At 45.8% G+C, this 17,795-nt stretch overlaps 1 protein-coding gene across 1 annotated transcript in view; it reads right to left on the bottom strand.

Annotated features, from left to right (window-relative positions):
- Positions 1-17,795, bottom strand: part of LOC121586850 (N-terminal EF-hand calcium-binding protein 1-like) — a 31,707-nt gene that overhangs the window by 6,476 nt on the left and 7,436 nt on the right. Inside the window, exons 2-4 of the mRNA XM_045219741.1 lie at positions 15,630-15,751; positions 12,152-12,228; positions 4,215-4,268 (exon numbers count right to left, since the gene is read on the bottom strand). Of these exons, the coding sequence (XP_045075676.1) occupies positions 4,215-4,268; positions 12,152-12,228; positions 15,630-15,751 (253 nt within the window). The remainder of the gene's footprint in view (positions 1-4,214; positions 4,269-12,151; positions 12,229-15,629; positions 15,752-17,795) is intronic.

Genomic DNA, 17,795 nt, shown 5'->3' on the forward strand with positions numbered 1-17,795 from the left:
CATAAACAACAACATAACAACATAACAACACATAAACAACAACATAACAACACATAAACAACAACACAACAACACATAAACAACAACACAACAACACATAAACAACAACACAACAACACATAAACAACAACACAACAACACATAAACAACAACACAACAACATAACAACACATAAACAACAACATAACAACATAACAACACATAAACAACAACATAACAACATAACAACACATAAACAACAACATAACAACATAACAACACATAAACAACAACATAACAACACATAAACAACAACACAACAACACATAAACAACAACACAACAACACATAAACAACAACACAACAACACATAAACAACAACACAACAACACATAAACAACAACACAACAACATAACAACACATAAACAACAACATAACAACACATAAACAACAACATAACAACACATAAACAACAACATAACAACACAAACAGATATGGGATAGTAATAGATAACATACAAGCCTGAAGGAAATCATGTCTGCTTCCCAAATGGCACCCTATTCCCTATATAGTGCACTACTTTAGGGTACCAGAGAATGGTACCCTATTCCATATATAGTGCACTACTTTAGACCAGAGAATGGCACCCTATTCCCTATATAGTGCACTACTTTAGACCAGAGAATGGCACCCTATTCCCTATATAGTGCACTACTTTAGACCAGAGAATGGCACCCTATTCCCTATATAGTGCACTACTTTAGACCAGAGAATGGCACCCTATTCCCTATATAGTGCACTACTTTAGACCAGAGAATGGCACCCTATTCCCTATATAGTGCACTACTTTAGACCAGAGAATGGCACCCTATTCCCTATATAGTGCACTACTTTAGACCAGAGAATGGCACCCTATTCCCTATATAGTGCACTACTTTAGACCAGAGAATGGCACCCTATTCCCTATATAGTGCACTACATTAGACTAGAGAATGGCACCCTATTCCCTATATAGTGCACTACTTTAGACCAGAGAATGGCACCCTATTCCCTATATAGTGCACTACTTTTAACCAGAGAATGGAACCCTATTCCCTATATAGTGCACTACTTTAGACCAGAGAATGGAACCCTATTCCCTATATAGTGCACTACTTTAGACCAGAGAATGGCACCCTATTCCCTATATAGTGCACTACTTTAGACCAGAGAATGGAACCCTATTCCCTATATAGTGCACTACTTTAGACCAGAGAATGGCACCCATTTGGAACATAACCAGTCTGTTGTTGTTGAGAGAGACAGGGTTTGTTGACAGTAGCAGAAGGGGCTGATGGGTAATAGTAAGTGAAAGCGTTCTCCCCCAGGTCACCAGTGACCTCTGACCTCTGAGCTGGCTCAGGGCTAATACAATGCCCTTTAACTGGAGCTCTCCCTCCTCTGCAGACTCACACACAGACTCACACAAGGCTCAGAGTCAAAGGCATATGCGTTATGTAATGACAAACAACATAATGACAAACTACATATGTGACAAACTACATAATGACAAACTACATAATGACAAACTACATAATGACAAACTACATAATGACAAACTACATATGTGACAAACTACATATGTGACAAACTACATAATGACAAACTACATAATGACAAACTACATATGTGACAAACTACATATGTGACAAACTACATATGTGACAAACTACATATTCACTATTTTACTATTTCACTGGTTCACTGTTTCACTATTTCACAGTTTCACAGTTTGACTATTTCACTGTTTCACTGTTTCACTATGTCACGGATTCAGCCGAGGCTGCTCCTCCTCCTTGCTCGGGCAGGCTTCGGCGTTCGTCGTCCCCGGAGTACTAGCTGCTGCCGATCGATGTTTCGGTGTTTGTCTAGTTTAGTCTTTATTGTTTACACCTGTTCCCCATTATGTTTGATTGTATTCCCTATATTTACCCCTGTCTCTCATTTGGAATTTGTGTGTTATTGTTTATTGTTACGTGTGTCGTTGGTGAGCGGGTTAGTTCCTCCCTGTGTGGAGGTTTTCTGTGTTGAGTTCTTTACTTCGTTTAGTAAAGTACGTTTCTTAGAGTTCTGTGACCTGCGCCTGACTTCTTCCACCGCATTACACTGACATTCGTGACACACTATTTCACTATTTCACTATTTCACTGTTTCACTGTTTTACTGTTTACTGTTTCACTGTTTCACTGTTTCACTGTTTCACTATTTCACTGTTTCACTGTTTCACTATTTCACTGTTTCACTATTTCACTGTTTCACTGTTTCACTATTTCACTGTTTCACAGTTGTACTATTTCACTATTTCACTATTTCACTATAAAATATGTGATGATCAATTGTTTACCATACATTCACTATTTCAATATTTTACCACAGGTTCAATATGTCATACTGTTGCACTAGTTAAGCACTATCCCAAATGGACTCCTCCTCAGTCCTATAGACACATTACATCTGTAACAACTATCAATATCTGGTGGTGTGTCTGTAGGGATTGGTTTCCACATATCATCTGGTGGAAGTGATGCTGGTGACACATCAATGTGTGAGGGAGATAGTATGGCTGATAATATGGCTGATAATATGGCTGATAATATGGCTGATAATATGGCTGATAATATGGCTGATAGTATGGCTGATAATATGGCTGATAATATGGCTGATAGTATGGCTGATAGTATGGCTCATAATATGGCTGATAATATGGCTGATAATATGGCTGATAATATGGCTGATAGTATGGCTGATAGTATGGCTGATAGTATGGCTGATAATATGGCTGATAATATGGCTGATAATATGGCTGATAGTATGGCTGATAATATGGCTGATAATATGGCTGATAATATGGCTGATAGTATGGCTGATAGTATGGCTGATAATATGGCTGATAGTATAGCTGATAATATGGCTGATAATATGGCTGATAGTATGGCTGATAATATGGCTGATAGTATGGCTGATAGTATGGCTGATAATATGGCTGATAATATGGCTGATAATATGGCTGATAGTATGGCTGATAATATGGCTGATAGTTTGGCTGATAGTATGGCTGATAATATGGCTGATAATATGGCTGATAGTATGGCTGATAATATGGCTGATAATATGGCTGATAATATGGCTGATAGTATGGCTGATAATATGGCTGATAATATGGCTGATAGTATGGCTGATAGTATGGCTGATAATATGGCTGATAATATGGCTGATAATATGGCTGATAGTATGGCTGATAATATGGCTGATAATATGGCTGATAATATGGCTGATAGTATGGCTGATAATATGGCTGATAATATGGCTGATAATATGGCTGATAATATGGTTGATAGTATGGCTGATAGTATGGCTGATAATATGGCTGATAATATGGCTGATAGTATGGCTGATAGTATGGCTGATAATATGGCTGATAATATGGCTGATAGTATGGCTGATAGTATGGCTGATAATATGGCTGGATCCAAAATGGTGACCTATTCCCTTTATAGTGCACTACATTTGTTAAATCCAAGTCAAACAGGGAACACACACACACACACACACACACACACACACACACATATATACAGTAGCAGCTCAATGTCATCCAAATATGCTTTGCTTTCTACACAACTCCAAAAAGAGAGATAATGACTCACAGAGAGAAAGGGGGGAGGGAAAGAAAAGATGAGGGAATGTATCATAGGTGGACAGACAGACAGACAGACAGACAGACAGACAGACAGAACAAAGTGACAGACAGAACACGGTGACAGACAGAACACGGTGACAGACAGAACAGACAGACAGAACACGGTGACAGACAGAACAGACAGACAGAACACGGTGACAGACAGAACACGGTGACAGACAGAACACGGTGACAGACAGAACACGGTGACAGACAGAACACGGTGACAGACAGAACAGACAGACAGAACACGGTGACAGACAGAACAGACAGACAGAACACGGTGACAGACAGAACACGGTGACAGACAGAACACGGTGACAGACAGAACACGGTGACAGACAGAACACGGTGACAGACAGACAGACCAGACAGAACACGGTGACAGACAGAACACGGTGACAGACAGAACACGGTGACAGACAGAACACGGTGACAGACAGAACACGGTGACAGACAGAACACGGTGACAGACAGATAGAAGGAAGGGGTAATGATAATAGTAGATAAGTTACTGATTTGGTGATTCCATCCAACACTTCCTCTTCAACTGGCTCCAGACGAACCTCCTGGAAGAAACAGGAGACTCAGTCAGTGTGTGCGTGTGTTCATGTGTGCATGTGTTTGTGTGTTTGTGTGTTTGTGTGCGTGTAGTAGGTTTTGCTAAGAAATAATTAAGTAACTTATTTGTCTTGACTGCACTGTATTACTCATACAAGTCAGTGGCCAGTGAGAGAGTGATAGAGAGATGGAGATATTATAAAGAGATGGAGAGAGTTATAAAGAGATGGAGAGAGTTATAAAGAGATGGAGAGAGTTATAAAGAGATGGAGATGGAGAGAGTTATAAAGAGATGGAGAGAGTTATAAAGAGATGGAGATGGAGAGAGTTATAAAGAGATGGAGAGAGTTATAAAGAGATGGAGATGGAGAGAGTTATAAAGAGATGGAGAGAGTTATAAAGAGATGGAGATGGAGAGAGTTATAAAGAGATGGAGAGAGTTATAAAGAGATGGAGATGGAGAGAGTTATAAAGAGATGGAGAGAGTTATAAAGAGATGGAGAGAGTTATAAAGAGATGGAGAGAGTTATAAAGAGATGGAGATGGAGAGAGTTATAAAGAGATGGAGAGAGTTATAAAGAGATGGAGAGAGTTATAAAGAGATGGAGAGAGTTATAAAGAGATGGAGAGAGTTATAAAGAGATGGAGATGGAGAGAGTTATAAAGAGATGGAGATGGAGAGAGTTATAAAGAGATGGAGAGAGTTATAAAGAGATGGAGATGGAGAGAGTTATAAAGAGATGGAGAGAGTTATAAAGAGATGGAGAGAGTTATAAAGAGATGGAGATGGAGAGAGTTATAAAGAGATGGAGATGGAGAGAGTTATAAAGAGATGGAGAGAGTTATAAAGAGATGGAGATGGAGAGAGTTATAAAGAGATGGAGAGAGTTATAAAGAGATGAGAGAGTTATAAAGAGATGGAGAGAGTTATAAAGAGATGGAGAGAGTTATAAAGAGATGGAGAGAGTTATAAAGAGATGGAGAGAGCGTAATTGGCAGACTCCAACCATGGTAAAGGAGGTGCAGCGCTTTATTGGCTTTTCCAACAACTATTGGAGGTTTTTCCGGGGCTTGGCAAGGTTTCAGCTCCCATCACATCTCTGTTGAAGGGTGGGCCGTCCCGGCTCCGCTGGTCTGCTGAGGCTGACAGGGCCTTCAGTAACCTGAGGGTTCTGTTCAACTCAGCCCCGGTACTGGCCCATCCCGATCCATCACTACTGTTCGTAGTGGAGGTGGATCCGTCCGAGGTAGGGATAGGCGCTGTCCTGTCTCAACGCTCGAGCACGCCACCCAAGCTCCGCCCCTGTGCCTTCTTCTCCAAGAAGCTCAGCCCGGCAGAGCAGAACCACGACGTTGGTGATCGGGAGCTGTTGGCTGTAGTCAGAGCCCTGACAGTGTGGAGGCACTAGCTCGAGGGGGTGAAACACCCTTTCCTCGTCTGGATGGACCACTGTAACCTGGAGTACATCCAGGCAGGGAGGAGGATGAACCCTCGCCAGGCAAGGTGGGCCCTATTCTTCACCCGGTTTGAGTTTACTCTGTCATACATCCCGGGTACGAAGAACGTGAAGGCAGACGCACTGTCACGACTGTACGACACAGAGGACAGGCCCATTGACAACACCCCCATACTCTCGGCCTCCTGCATTGTGGCGCTGGTAGTATGGGCGATGGACGCGGACATAGAGCGGGCGGTACGCACAGAGCCATCTCCACCTCAGTGTCCAGCTGGGCTGCAGTACGTGCCGTCTCTTGTCGGTGACCGTCTGATCTATTGGGCACACACGTCCCCCTCCTCTGGTCACCCAGGTATCGGTCGTACAGTGTGCTGCCTGACCGGAAAGTACTGGTGGCCTACCTTGGCTAAGGACGTGAGGGTGTTTGTCTCCTCCTGCTCGGTGTGCACCCAGAGTAAGGCACCTAGGCACCTCCCAGCGGGTAAGTTACAACCCTTACCAGTTCCACAACGACCATGGTCTCACCTGTGTATTGACTTTCTCACTGATCTTCCCCTCTCTCAGGGTAACACCACCATCCTGGTCGTTGTGGACCGCTTCTCTAAAGCCTACCGCCTCCTTCCTCTGCCCGGTCTCCCCACGGCTCTGCAAACTGCGGAAGCGCTGTTTACACACATCTTCCGGCACTACGGGGTGCCAGAGGACATAGTGTCTGACCGTGGTCCCCAGTTCACATCCAGGGTCTGGAAGGCGTTCATGGAACGTCTGGGGGTCTCGGTCAGCTCTGGTTTCCACCCCGAGTCTAATGGGCAGGTGAATCAGGATGTGGGTAGGTTCCTGCGGTCCTACTGCCAGGACCGGCCGGGGGACGGTCCTGTTCTTGGCATGGTGGTCGGTGTTCTTGCCATGGGCCGAATATGCCCAGAATCCGAGCCAGACCGAAGCTCCTGTGGTGGATGACTGGTTTCGGCGCACGGAGGAGATGTGGAACGCTAATCACGTTCACCTCCAGCGCGCCGTGCGTCGCCAGAAGGATGATGGAGGGAATATAACCAGACAGAGTGGATGATGGAGGGAATATAACCAGACAGAGTGGATGATGGAGGGAATATAACCAGACAGAGTGGATGATGGAGGGAATATAACCAGACAGAGTGGATGATGGAGGGAATATAACCAGACAGAGTGGATGATGGAGGGAATATAACCAGACAGAGTGGATGATGGAGGAATATAACCAGACAGAGTGGATGATGGAGGAATATAACCAGACAGAGTGGATGATGGAGGAATATAACCAGACAGAGTGGATGATGGAGGGGAATATAACCAGACAGAGTGGATGATGGAGGAATATAACCAGACAGAGTGGATGATGGAGGAATATAACCAGACAGAGTGGATGATGGAGGGAATATAACCAGACAGAGTGGATGATGGAGGGAATATAACCAGACAGAGTGGATGATGGAGGGAATATAACCAGACAGAGTGGATGATGGAGGAATATAACCAGACAGAGTGGATGATGGAGGAATATAACCAGACAGAGTGGATGATGGAGGGAATATAACCAGACAGAGTGGATGATGGAGGGAATATAACCAGACAGACTGGATGATGGAGGAATATAACCAGACAGAGTAGATGATGGAGGAATATAACCAGACAGAGTGGATGATGGAGGGAATATAACCAGACAGAGTGGATGATGGAGGAATATAACCAGACAGAGTGGATGATGGAGGAATATAACCAGACAGAGTGGATGATGGAGGGAATATAACCAGACAGAGTGGATGATGGAGGGAATATAACCAGACAGAGTGGATGATGGAGGAATATAACCAGACAGAGTGGATGATGGAGGGAATATAACCAGACAGAGTGGATGATGGAGGGAATATAACCAGACAGAGTGGATGATGGAGGAATATAACCAGACAGAGTGGATGATGGAGGAATATAACCAGACAGAGTGGATGATGGAGGGAATATAACCAGACAGAGTGGATGATGGAGGGAATATAACCAGACAGAGTGGATGATGGAGGAATATAACCAGACAGAGTGGATGATGGAGGGAATATAACCAGACAGAGTGGATGATGGAGGGAATATAACCAGACAGAGTGGATGATGGAGGAATATAACCAGACAGAGTGGATGATGGAGGGAATATAACCAGACAGAGTGGATGATGGAGGGAATATAACCAGACAGAGTGGATGATGGAGGAATATAACCAGACAGAGTGGATGATGGAGGAATATAACCAGACAGAGTGGATGATGGAGGAATATAACCAGACAGAGTGGATGATGGAGGGAATATAACCAGACAGAGTGGATGATGGAGGGAATATAACCAGACAGAGTGGATGATGGAGGGAATATAACCAGACAGAGTGGATGATGGAGGGAATATAACCAGACAGAGTGGATGATGGAGGGAATATAACCAGACAGAGTGGATGATGGAGGAATATAACCAGACAGAGTGGATGATGGAGGGAATATAACCAGACAGAGTGGATGATGGAGGGAATATAACCAGACAGAGTGGATGATGGAGGGAATATAACCAGACAGAGTGGATGATGGAGGAATATAACCAGACAGAGTGGATGATGGAGGGAATATAACCAGACAGAGTGGATGATGGAGGGAATATAACCAGACAGAGTGGATGATGGAGGGAATATAACCAGACAGAGTGGATGATGGAGGGAATATAACCAGACAGAGTGGATGATGGAGGAATATAACCAGACAGAGTGGATGATGGAGGGAATATAACCAGACAGAGTGGATGATGGAGGGAATATAACCAGACAGAGTGGATGATGGAGGGAATATAACCAGACAGAGTGGATGATGGAGGGAATATAACCAGACAGAGTGGATGATGGAGGGAATATAACCAGACAGAGTGGATGATGGAGGAATATAACCAGACAGAGTGGATGATGGAGGAATATAACCAGACAGAGTGGATGATGGAGGGAATATAACCAGACAGAGTGGATGATGGAGGGAATATAACCAGACAGAGTGGATGATGGAGGGAATATAACCAGACAGAGTGGATGATGGAGGGAATATAACCAGACAGAGTGGATGATGGAGGGAATATAACCAGACAGAGTGGATGATGGAGGGAATATAACCAGACAGAGTGGATGATGGAGGGAATATAACCAGACAGAGTGGATGATGGAGGGAATATAACCAGACAGAGTGGATGATGGAGGAATATAACCAGACAGAGTGGATGATGGAGGGAATATAACCAGACAGAGTGGATGATGGAGGGAATATAACCAGACAGAGTGGATGATGGAGGAATATAACCAGACAGAGTGGATGATGGAGGGAATATAACCAGACAGAGTGGATGATGGAGGGAATATAACCAGACAGAGTGGATGATGGAGGGAATATAACCAGACAGAGTGGATGATGGAGGGAATATAACCAGACAGAGTGGATGATGGAGGGAATATAACCAGACAGAGTGGATGATGGAGGGAATATAACCAGACAGAGTGGATGATGGAGGAATATAACCAGACAGAGTGGATGATGGAGGGAATATAACCAGACAGAGTGGATGATGGAGGGAATATAACCAGACAGAGTGGATGATGGAGGAATATAACCAGACAGAGTGGATGATGGAGGGAATATAACCAGACAGAGTGGATGATGGAGGAATATAACCAGACAGAGTGGATGATGGAGGAATATAACCAGACAGAGTGGATGATGGAGGGAATATAACCAGACAGAGTGGATGATGGAGGAATATAACCAGACAGAGTGGATGATGGAGGAATATAACCAGACAGAGTGGATGATGGAGGGAATATAACCAGACAGAGTGGATGATGGAGGAATATAACCAGACAGAGTGGATGATGGAGGAATATAACCAGACAGAGTGGATGATGGAGGGAATATAACCAGACAGAGTGGATGATGGAGGGAATATAACCAGACAGAGTGGATGATGGAGGAATATAACCAGACAGAGTGGATGATGGAGGAATATAACCAGACAGAGTGGATGATGGAGGAATATAACCAGACAGAGTGGATGATGGAGGGAATATAACCAGACAGAGTGGATGATGGAGGAATATAACCAGACAGAGTGGATGATGGAGGGAATATAACCAGACAGAGTGGATGATGGAGGGAATATAACCAGACAGAGTGGATGATGGAGGGAATATAACCAGACAGAGTGGATGATGGAGGGAATATAACCAGACAGAGTGGATGATGGAGGGAATATAACCAGACAGAGTGGATGATGGAGGAATATAACCAGACAGAGTGGATGATGGAGGAATATAACCAGACAGAGTGGATGATGGAGGGAATATAACCAGACAGAGTGGATGATGGAGGGAATATAACCAGACAGAGTGGATGATGGAGGAATATAACCAGACAGAGTGGATGATGGAGGAATATAACCAGACAGAGTGGATGATGGAGGGAATATAACCAGACAGAGTGGATGATGGAGGGAATATAACCAGACAGAGTGGATGATGGAGGAATATAACCAGACAGAGTGGATGATGGAGGGAATATAACCAGACAGAGTGGATGATGGAGGGAATATAACCAGACAGAGTGGATGATGGAGGGAATATAACCAGACAGAGTGGATGATGGAGGGAATATAACCAGACAGAGTGGATGATGGAGGAATATAACCAGACAGAGTGGATGATGGAGGGAATATAACCAGACAGAGTGGATGATGGAGGGAATATAACCAGACAGAGTGGATGATGGAGGAATATAACCAGACAGAGTGGATGATGGAGGGAATATAACCAGACAGAGTGGATGATGGAGGGAATATAACCAGACAGAGTGGATGATGGAGGAATATAACCAGACAGAGTGGATGATGGAGGAATATAACCAGACAGAGTGGATGATGGAGGGAATATAACCAGACAGAGTGGATGATGGAGGAATATAACCAGACAGAGTGGATGATGGAGGGAATATAACCAGACAGAGTGGATGATGGAGGAATATAACCAGACAGAGTGGATGATGGAGGGAATATAACCAGACAGAGTGGATGATGGAGGAATATAACCAGACAGAGTGGATGATGGAGGGAATATAACCAGACAGAGTGGATGATGGAGGGAATATAACCAGACAGAGTGGATGATGGAGGGAATATAACCAGACAGAGTGGATGATGGAGGAATATAACCAGACAGAGTGGATGATGGAGGGAATATAACCAGACAGAGTGGATGATGGAGGAATATAACCAGACAGAGTGGATGATGGAGGGAATATAACCAGACAGAGTGGATGATGGAGGGAATATAACCAGACAGAGTGGATGATGGAGGAATATAACCAGACAGAGTGGATGATGGAGGAATATAACCAGACAGAGTGGATGATGGAGGGAATATAACCAGACAGAGTGGATGATGGAGGGAATATAACCAGACAGAGTGGATGATGGAGGGAATATAACCAGACAGAGTGGATGATGGAGGGAATATAACCAGACAGAGTGGATGATGGAGGGAATATAACCAGACAGAGTGGATGATGGGAGGGAATATAACCAGACAGAGTGGATGATGGAGGGAATATAACCAGACAGAGTGGATGATGGAGGGAATATAACCAGACAGAGTGGATGATGGAGGGAATATAACCAGACAGAGTGGATGATGGAGGAATATAACCAGACAGAGTGGATGATGGAGGAATATAACCAGACAGAGTGGATGATGGAGGGAATATAACCAGACAGAGTGGATGATGGAGGGAATATAACCAGACAGAGTGGATGATGGAGGGAATATAACCAGACAGAGTGGATGATGGAGGGAATATAACCAGACAGAGTGGATGATGGAGGGAATATAACCAGACAGAGTGGATGATGGAGGGAATATAACCAGACAGAGTGGATGATGGAGGAATATAACCAGACAGAGTGGATGATGGAGGAATATAACCAGACAGAGTGGATGATGGAGGGAATATAACCAGACAGAGTGGATGATGGAGGAATATAACCAGACAGAGTGGATGATGGAGAATATAACCAGACAGAGTGGATGATGGAGGGAATATAACCAGACAGAGTGGATGATGGAGGAATATAACCAGACAGAGTGGATGATGGAGGGAATATAACCAGACAGAGTGGATGATGGAGGGAATATAACCAGACAGAGTGGATGATGGAGGAATATAACCAGACAGAGTGGATGATGGAGGAATATAACCAGACAGAGTGGATGATGGAGGGAATATAACCAGACAGAGTGGATGATGGAGGAATATAACCAGACAGAGTGGATGATGGAGGAATATAACCAGACAGAGTGGATGATGGAGGGAATAGGGTTCTATATATTTTCCATGTACCTTTTTCTCTAGCCGGTCGATAAGCTTCTGGAGTCGGTTGACCTGAGTCATCCATTGGTTGTCCTCCTCATACACACCTGGCAGATTGGGAGCAGAACACACCCACAATGCATTGGCACATTTCCTCTGTCCTGGGGTAATCGAATGTAACTCAACTCAGTCAGAATAGAATAGTGCTGCTTAGGCTGTGTGTTTGTGTTCGTGCATGTGTGTGCATACTCTAAATCTCTGGGCCATTGACATCCAATGACTTGATGCAGATAGATACAGCTTCTATTTTAGTTTGAAACACTAGTTCTAAAATGCCTTTTTAAAACATACAGTATACCAGTCATACTGAGTCACCAGCTGGTCCCACAGTATACCAGTCATACTGAGTCACCAGCTGGTCCCACAGTATACCAGTCATACTGAGTCACCAGCTGGTCCTACAGTATACCAGTCATACTGAGTCACCAGCTGGTCCTACAGTATACCAGTCATACTGAGTCACCAGCTGGTCCTACAGTATACCAGTCATACTGAGTCACCAGCTGGTCCTACAGTATACCAGTCAGACTGAGTCACCAGCTGGTCCTACAGTATACCAGTCATACTGAGTCACCAGCTGGTCCTACAGTATACCTGTCATACTGAGTCACCAGCTGGTCCTACAGTATACCAGTCATACTGAGTCACCAGCTGGTCCTACAGTATACCAGTCAGACTGAGTCACCAGCTGGTCCTACAGTATACCAGTCATACTGAGTCACCAGCTGGTCCTACAGTATACCAGTCAGACTGAGTCACCAGCTGGTCCTACAGTATACCAGTCATACTGAGTCACCAGCTGGTCCTACAGTATACCAGTCAGACTGAGTCACCAGCTGGTCCTACAGTATACCAGTCAGACTGAGTCACCAGCTGGTCCTACAGTATACCAGTCATACTGAGTCACCAGCTGGTCCTACAGTATACCAGTCATACTGAGTCACCAGCTGGTCCTACAGTATACCAGTCATACTGAGTCACCAGCTGGTCCTACAGTATACCAGTCAGACTGAGTCACCAATTGGTCCTACAGTATACCAGTCATACTGAGTCACCAGCTGGTCCTACAGTATACCAGTCATACTGAGTCACCAGCTGCTCCTACAGTATACCAGTCATACTGAGTCACCAGCTGGTCCTACAGTATACCAGTCAGACTGAGTCACCAGCTGGTCCTACAGTATACCAGTCATACTGAGTCACCAGCTGGTCCTACAGTATACCAGTCATACTGAGTCACCAGCTGGTCCTACAGTATACCAGTCATACTGAGTCACCAGCTGGTCCTACAGTATACCAGTCATACTGAGTCACCAGCTGGTCCTACAGTATACAAGTCAGACTGAGTCACCAGCTGGTCCTACAGTATACCAGTCATACTGAGTCACCAGCTGGTCCTACAGTATACCAGTCATACTGAGTCACCAGCTGGTCCTACAGTATACCAGTCATACTGAGTCACCAGCTGGTCCTACAGTACACCAGTCAGACTGAGTCACCAGCTGGTCCTACAGTATACCAGTCATACTGAGTCACCAGCTGGTCCTACAGTATACCAGTCATACTGAGTCACCAGCTGGTCCTACAGTACACCAGTCAGACTGAGTCACCAGCTGGTCCTACAGTATACCAGTCATACTGAGTCACCAGCTGGTCCTACAGTATACCAGTCAGACTGAGTCACCAGCTGGTCCTACAGTATACCAGTCATACTGAGTCACCAGCTGGTCCTACAGTATACCAGTCAGACTGAGTCACCAGCTGGTCCTACAGTATACCAGTCAGACTGAGTCACCAGCTGGTCCTACAGTATACCAGTCAGACTGAGTCACCAGCTGGTCCTACAGTATACCAGTCATACTGAGTCACCAGCTGGTCTTACAGTATACCAGTCATACTGAGTCACCAGCTGGTCCTACAGTATACCAGTCATACTGAGTCACCAGCTGGTCCTACAGTATACCAGTCAGACTGAGTCACCAGCTGGTCCTACAGTATACCAGTCAGACTGAGTCACCAGCTGGTCCTACAGTATACCAGTCATACTGGAGTCACCAGCTGGTCCTACAGTATACCAGTCATACTGAGTCACCAGCTGGTCCTACAGTTTACCAGTCATACTGAGTCACCAGCTGGTCCTACAGTATACCAGTCATACTGAGTCACCAGCTGGTCCTACAGTATACCAGTCAGACTGAGTCACCAGCTGGTCCTACAGTATACCAGTCATACTGAGTCACCAGCTGGTCCTACAGTATACCAGTCATACTGAGTCACCAGCTGGTCCCACAGTATACCAGTCATACTGAGTCACCAGCTTGTCCTACAGTATACCAGTCAGACTGAGTCACCAGCTGGTCCTACAGTATACCAGTCAGACTGAGTCACCAGCTGGTCCTACAGTATACCAGTCAGACTGAGTCACCAGCTGGTCCCACAGTATACCAGTCATACTGAGTCACCAGCTGGTCCTACAGTATACCAGTCAGACTGAGTCACTAGCTGGTCCTACAGTATACCAGTCATACTGAGTCACCAGCTGGTCCTACAGTATACCAGTCATACTGAGTCACCAGCTGGTCCTACAGTATACCAGTCATACTGAGTCACCAGCTGGTCCTACAGTATACCAGTCATACTGAGTCACCAGCTGGTCCTACAGTTTACCAGTCATACTGAGTCACCAGCTGGTCCTACAGTATACCAGTCATACTGAGTCACCAGCTGGTCCTACAGTATACCAGTCAGACTGAGTCACCAGCTGGTCCTACAGTATACCAGTCATACTGAGTCACCAGCTGGTCCTACAGTATACCAGTCATACTGAGTCACCAGCTGGTCCCACAGTATACCAGTCATACTGAGTCACCAGCTTGTCCTACAGTATACCAGTCAGACTGAGTCACCAGCTGGTCCTACAGTATACCAGTCAGACTGAGTCACCAGCTGGTCCTACAGTATACCAGTCAGACTGAGTCACCAGCTGGTCCCACAGTATACCAGTCATACTGAGTCACCAGCTGGTCCTACAGTATACCAGTCAGACTGAGTCACCTGCTGGTCCTACAGTATACCAGTCATACTGAGTCACCAGCTGGTCCTACAGTATACCAGTCATACTGAGTCACCAGCTGGTCCTAGAGTATACCAGTCATACTGAGTCACCAGCTGGTCCTACAGTATACCAGTCATACTGAGTCACCAGCTGGTCCTACAGTATACCAGTCATACTGAGTCACCAGCTGGTCCTACAGTATACCAGTCATACTGAGTCACCAGCTGGTCCTACAGTATACCAGTCATACTGAGTTACCAGCTGGTCCTACAGTATACCAGTCATACTGAGTCACCAGCTGGTCCTACAGTATACCAGTCAGACTGAGTCACAGACTGTGTGTGTTTGTGTGTGTGAGTGTGCGCATGCTTGCGGGCGGGCGTTTATGTGTACCTGAGTTGACCAGGCTGAGTAGAGGGTTGTTGGGAGACAGACTGTTATTCCTTTGAAGCCTTCGATTGGATCTTCTCCCTGACCACTGGATGGAGAGCGCCTCAAGCTTCACTGGGCCTTGTCTGGGGAACACACACAGGGAGACAGGTCAGGAATGTGTGGAAATGACCCCAACCTTTCCCTGATACCACCCACAGGCTTTCAGTATAGACCCCAATGACCCCAACCTTTCCCTGATACCACCCACAGGCTTTCAGTATAGACCCCAATGACCCCAACCTTTCCCTGATACCACCCACAGGCTTTCAGTATAGACCCCAATGACCCCAACCTTTCCTGATACCACCCACAGGCTTTCAGTATAGACCCCAATGACCCCAACCTTTCCCTGATACCACCCACAGGCTTTCAGTATAGACCCCAATGACCCCAACCTTTCCCTGATACCACCCACAGGCTTTCAGTATAGACCCCCAATGACCCCAACCTTTCCCTGATACCACCCACAGGCTTTCAGTATAGACCCCAATGACCCCAACCTTTCCCTGATACCACCCACAGGCTTTCGTATAGACCCCAATGACCCCAACCTTTCCTGATACCACCCACAGGCGTTCAGTATAGACCCCAATGACCCCAACCTTTCCCTGATACCACCCACAGGCTTTCAGTATAGACCCCAAATGACCCCAACCTTTCCCTGATACCACCCACAGGCGTTCAGTATAGACCCCAATGACCCCAACCTTTCCCTGATACCACCCACAGGCTTTCAGTATAGACCCCAAATGACCCCAACCTTTCCCTGATACCACCCACAGGCTTTCAGTATAGACCCCAATGACCCCAACCTTTCCCTGATACCACCCACAGGCTTTCAGTATAGACCCCAATGACCCCAACCTTTCCCTGATACCACCCACAGGCTTTCAGTATAGACCCCAAATGACCCCAACCTTTCCCTGATACCACCCACAGGCTTTCAGTATAGACCCCAATGACCCCAACCTTTCCCTGATACCACCCACAGGCTTTCAGTATAGACCCCAATGACCCCAACCTTTCCCTGATACCACCCACAGGCTTTCAGTATAGACCCCAATGACCCCAACCTTTCCCTGATACCACCCACAGGCTTTCAGTATAGACCCCAATGACCCCAACCTTTCCCTGATACCACCCACAGGCTTTCAGTATAGACCCCAACGACCCCAACCTTTCCCTGATACCACCCACAGGCTTTCAGTATAGACCCCAATGACCCCAACCTTTCCCTGATACCACCCACAGGCTTTCAGTATAGACCCCAATGACCCCAACCTTTCCCTGATACCACCCACAGGCTTTCAGTATAGACCCCAATGACCCCAACCTTTCCCTGATACCACCCACAGGCTTTCAGTATAGACCCCAATGACCCCAACCTTTCCCTGATACCACCCACAGGCTTTCAGTATATGCACACACAGCTCTCAGCTGTCTACGACATCATGGGAGGTGAAGGCATAACAGCCCTGGATTAACACTACAAAGGGAACAGCCCTGGATTAACACTGCCAAAGGGAACAGCCCTGGATTAACACTACAAAGGGAACAGCCCTGGATTAACACTGCCAAAGGGAACAGCCCTGGATTAACACTACAAAGGGAACAGCCCTGGATTAACACTGCCAAAGGGAACAGCCCTGGATTAACACTGCCAAAGGGAACAGCCCTGGATTAACACTACAAAGGGAACAGCCCTGGATTAACACTGCCAAAGGGAACAGCCCTGGATTAACACTACAAAGGGAACAGCCCTGGATTAACACTGCCAAAGGGAACAGCCCTGGATTAACACTGCCAAAGGGAACAGCCCTGGATTAACACTACAAAGGGAACAGCCCTGGATTAACACTGCCAAAGGGAACAGCCCTGGATTAACACTGCCAAAGGGAACAGCCCTGGATTAACACTGCCAAAGGGAACAGCCCGGATTAACACTGCCAAAGGGAACAAAGGAAATAGTATTTTGGTGGGGAGGGATGGGATAGGGAGGGAGAGAGAGTGTCATAAATTCATAATGTTACATCATGATGCTCTTTGGCTGTATAAGAGACCCGCCTCTGACGACAGATAGACTGTGATTGGAAAGGTCACTCCGACGGAAGACTGTGATTGGAGGGG

Source organism: Coregonus clupeaformis, unplaced genomic scaffold (genome assembly GCF_020615455.1).
Source record: "Coregonus clupeaformis isolate EN_2021a unplaced genomic scaffold, ASM2061545v1 scaf2701, whole genome shotgun sequence".
NCBI lineage: Eukaryota > Metazoa > Chordata > Actinopteri > Salmoniformes > Salmonidae > Coregonus > Coregonus clupeaformis.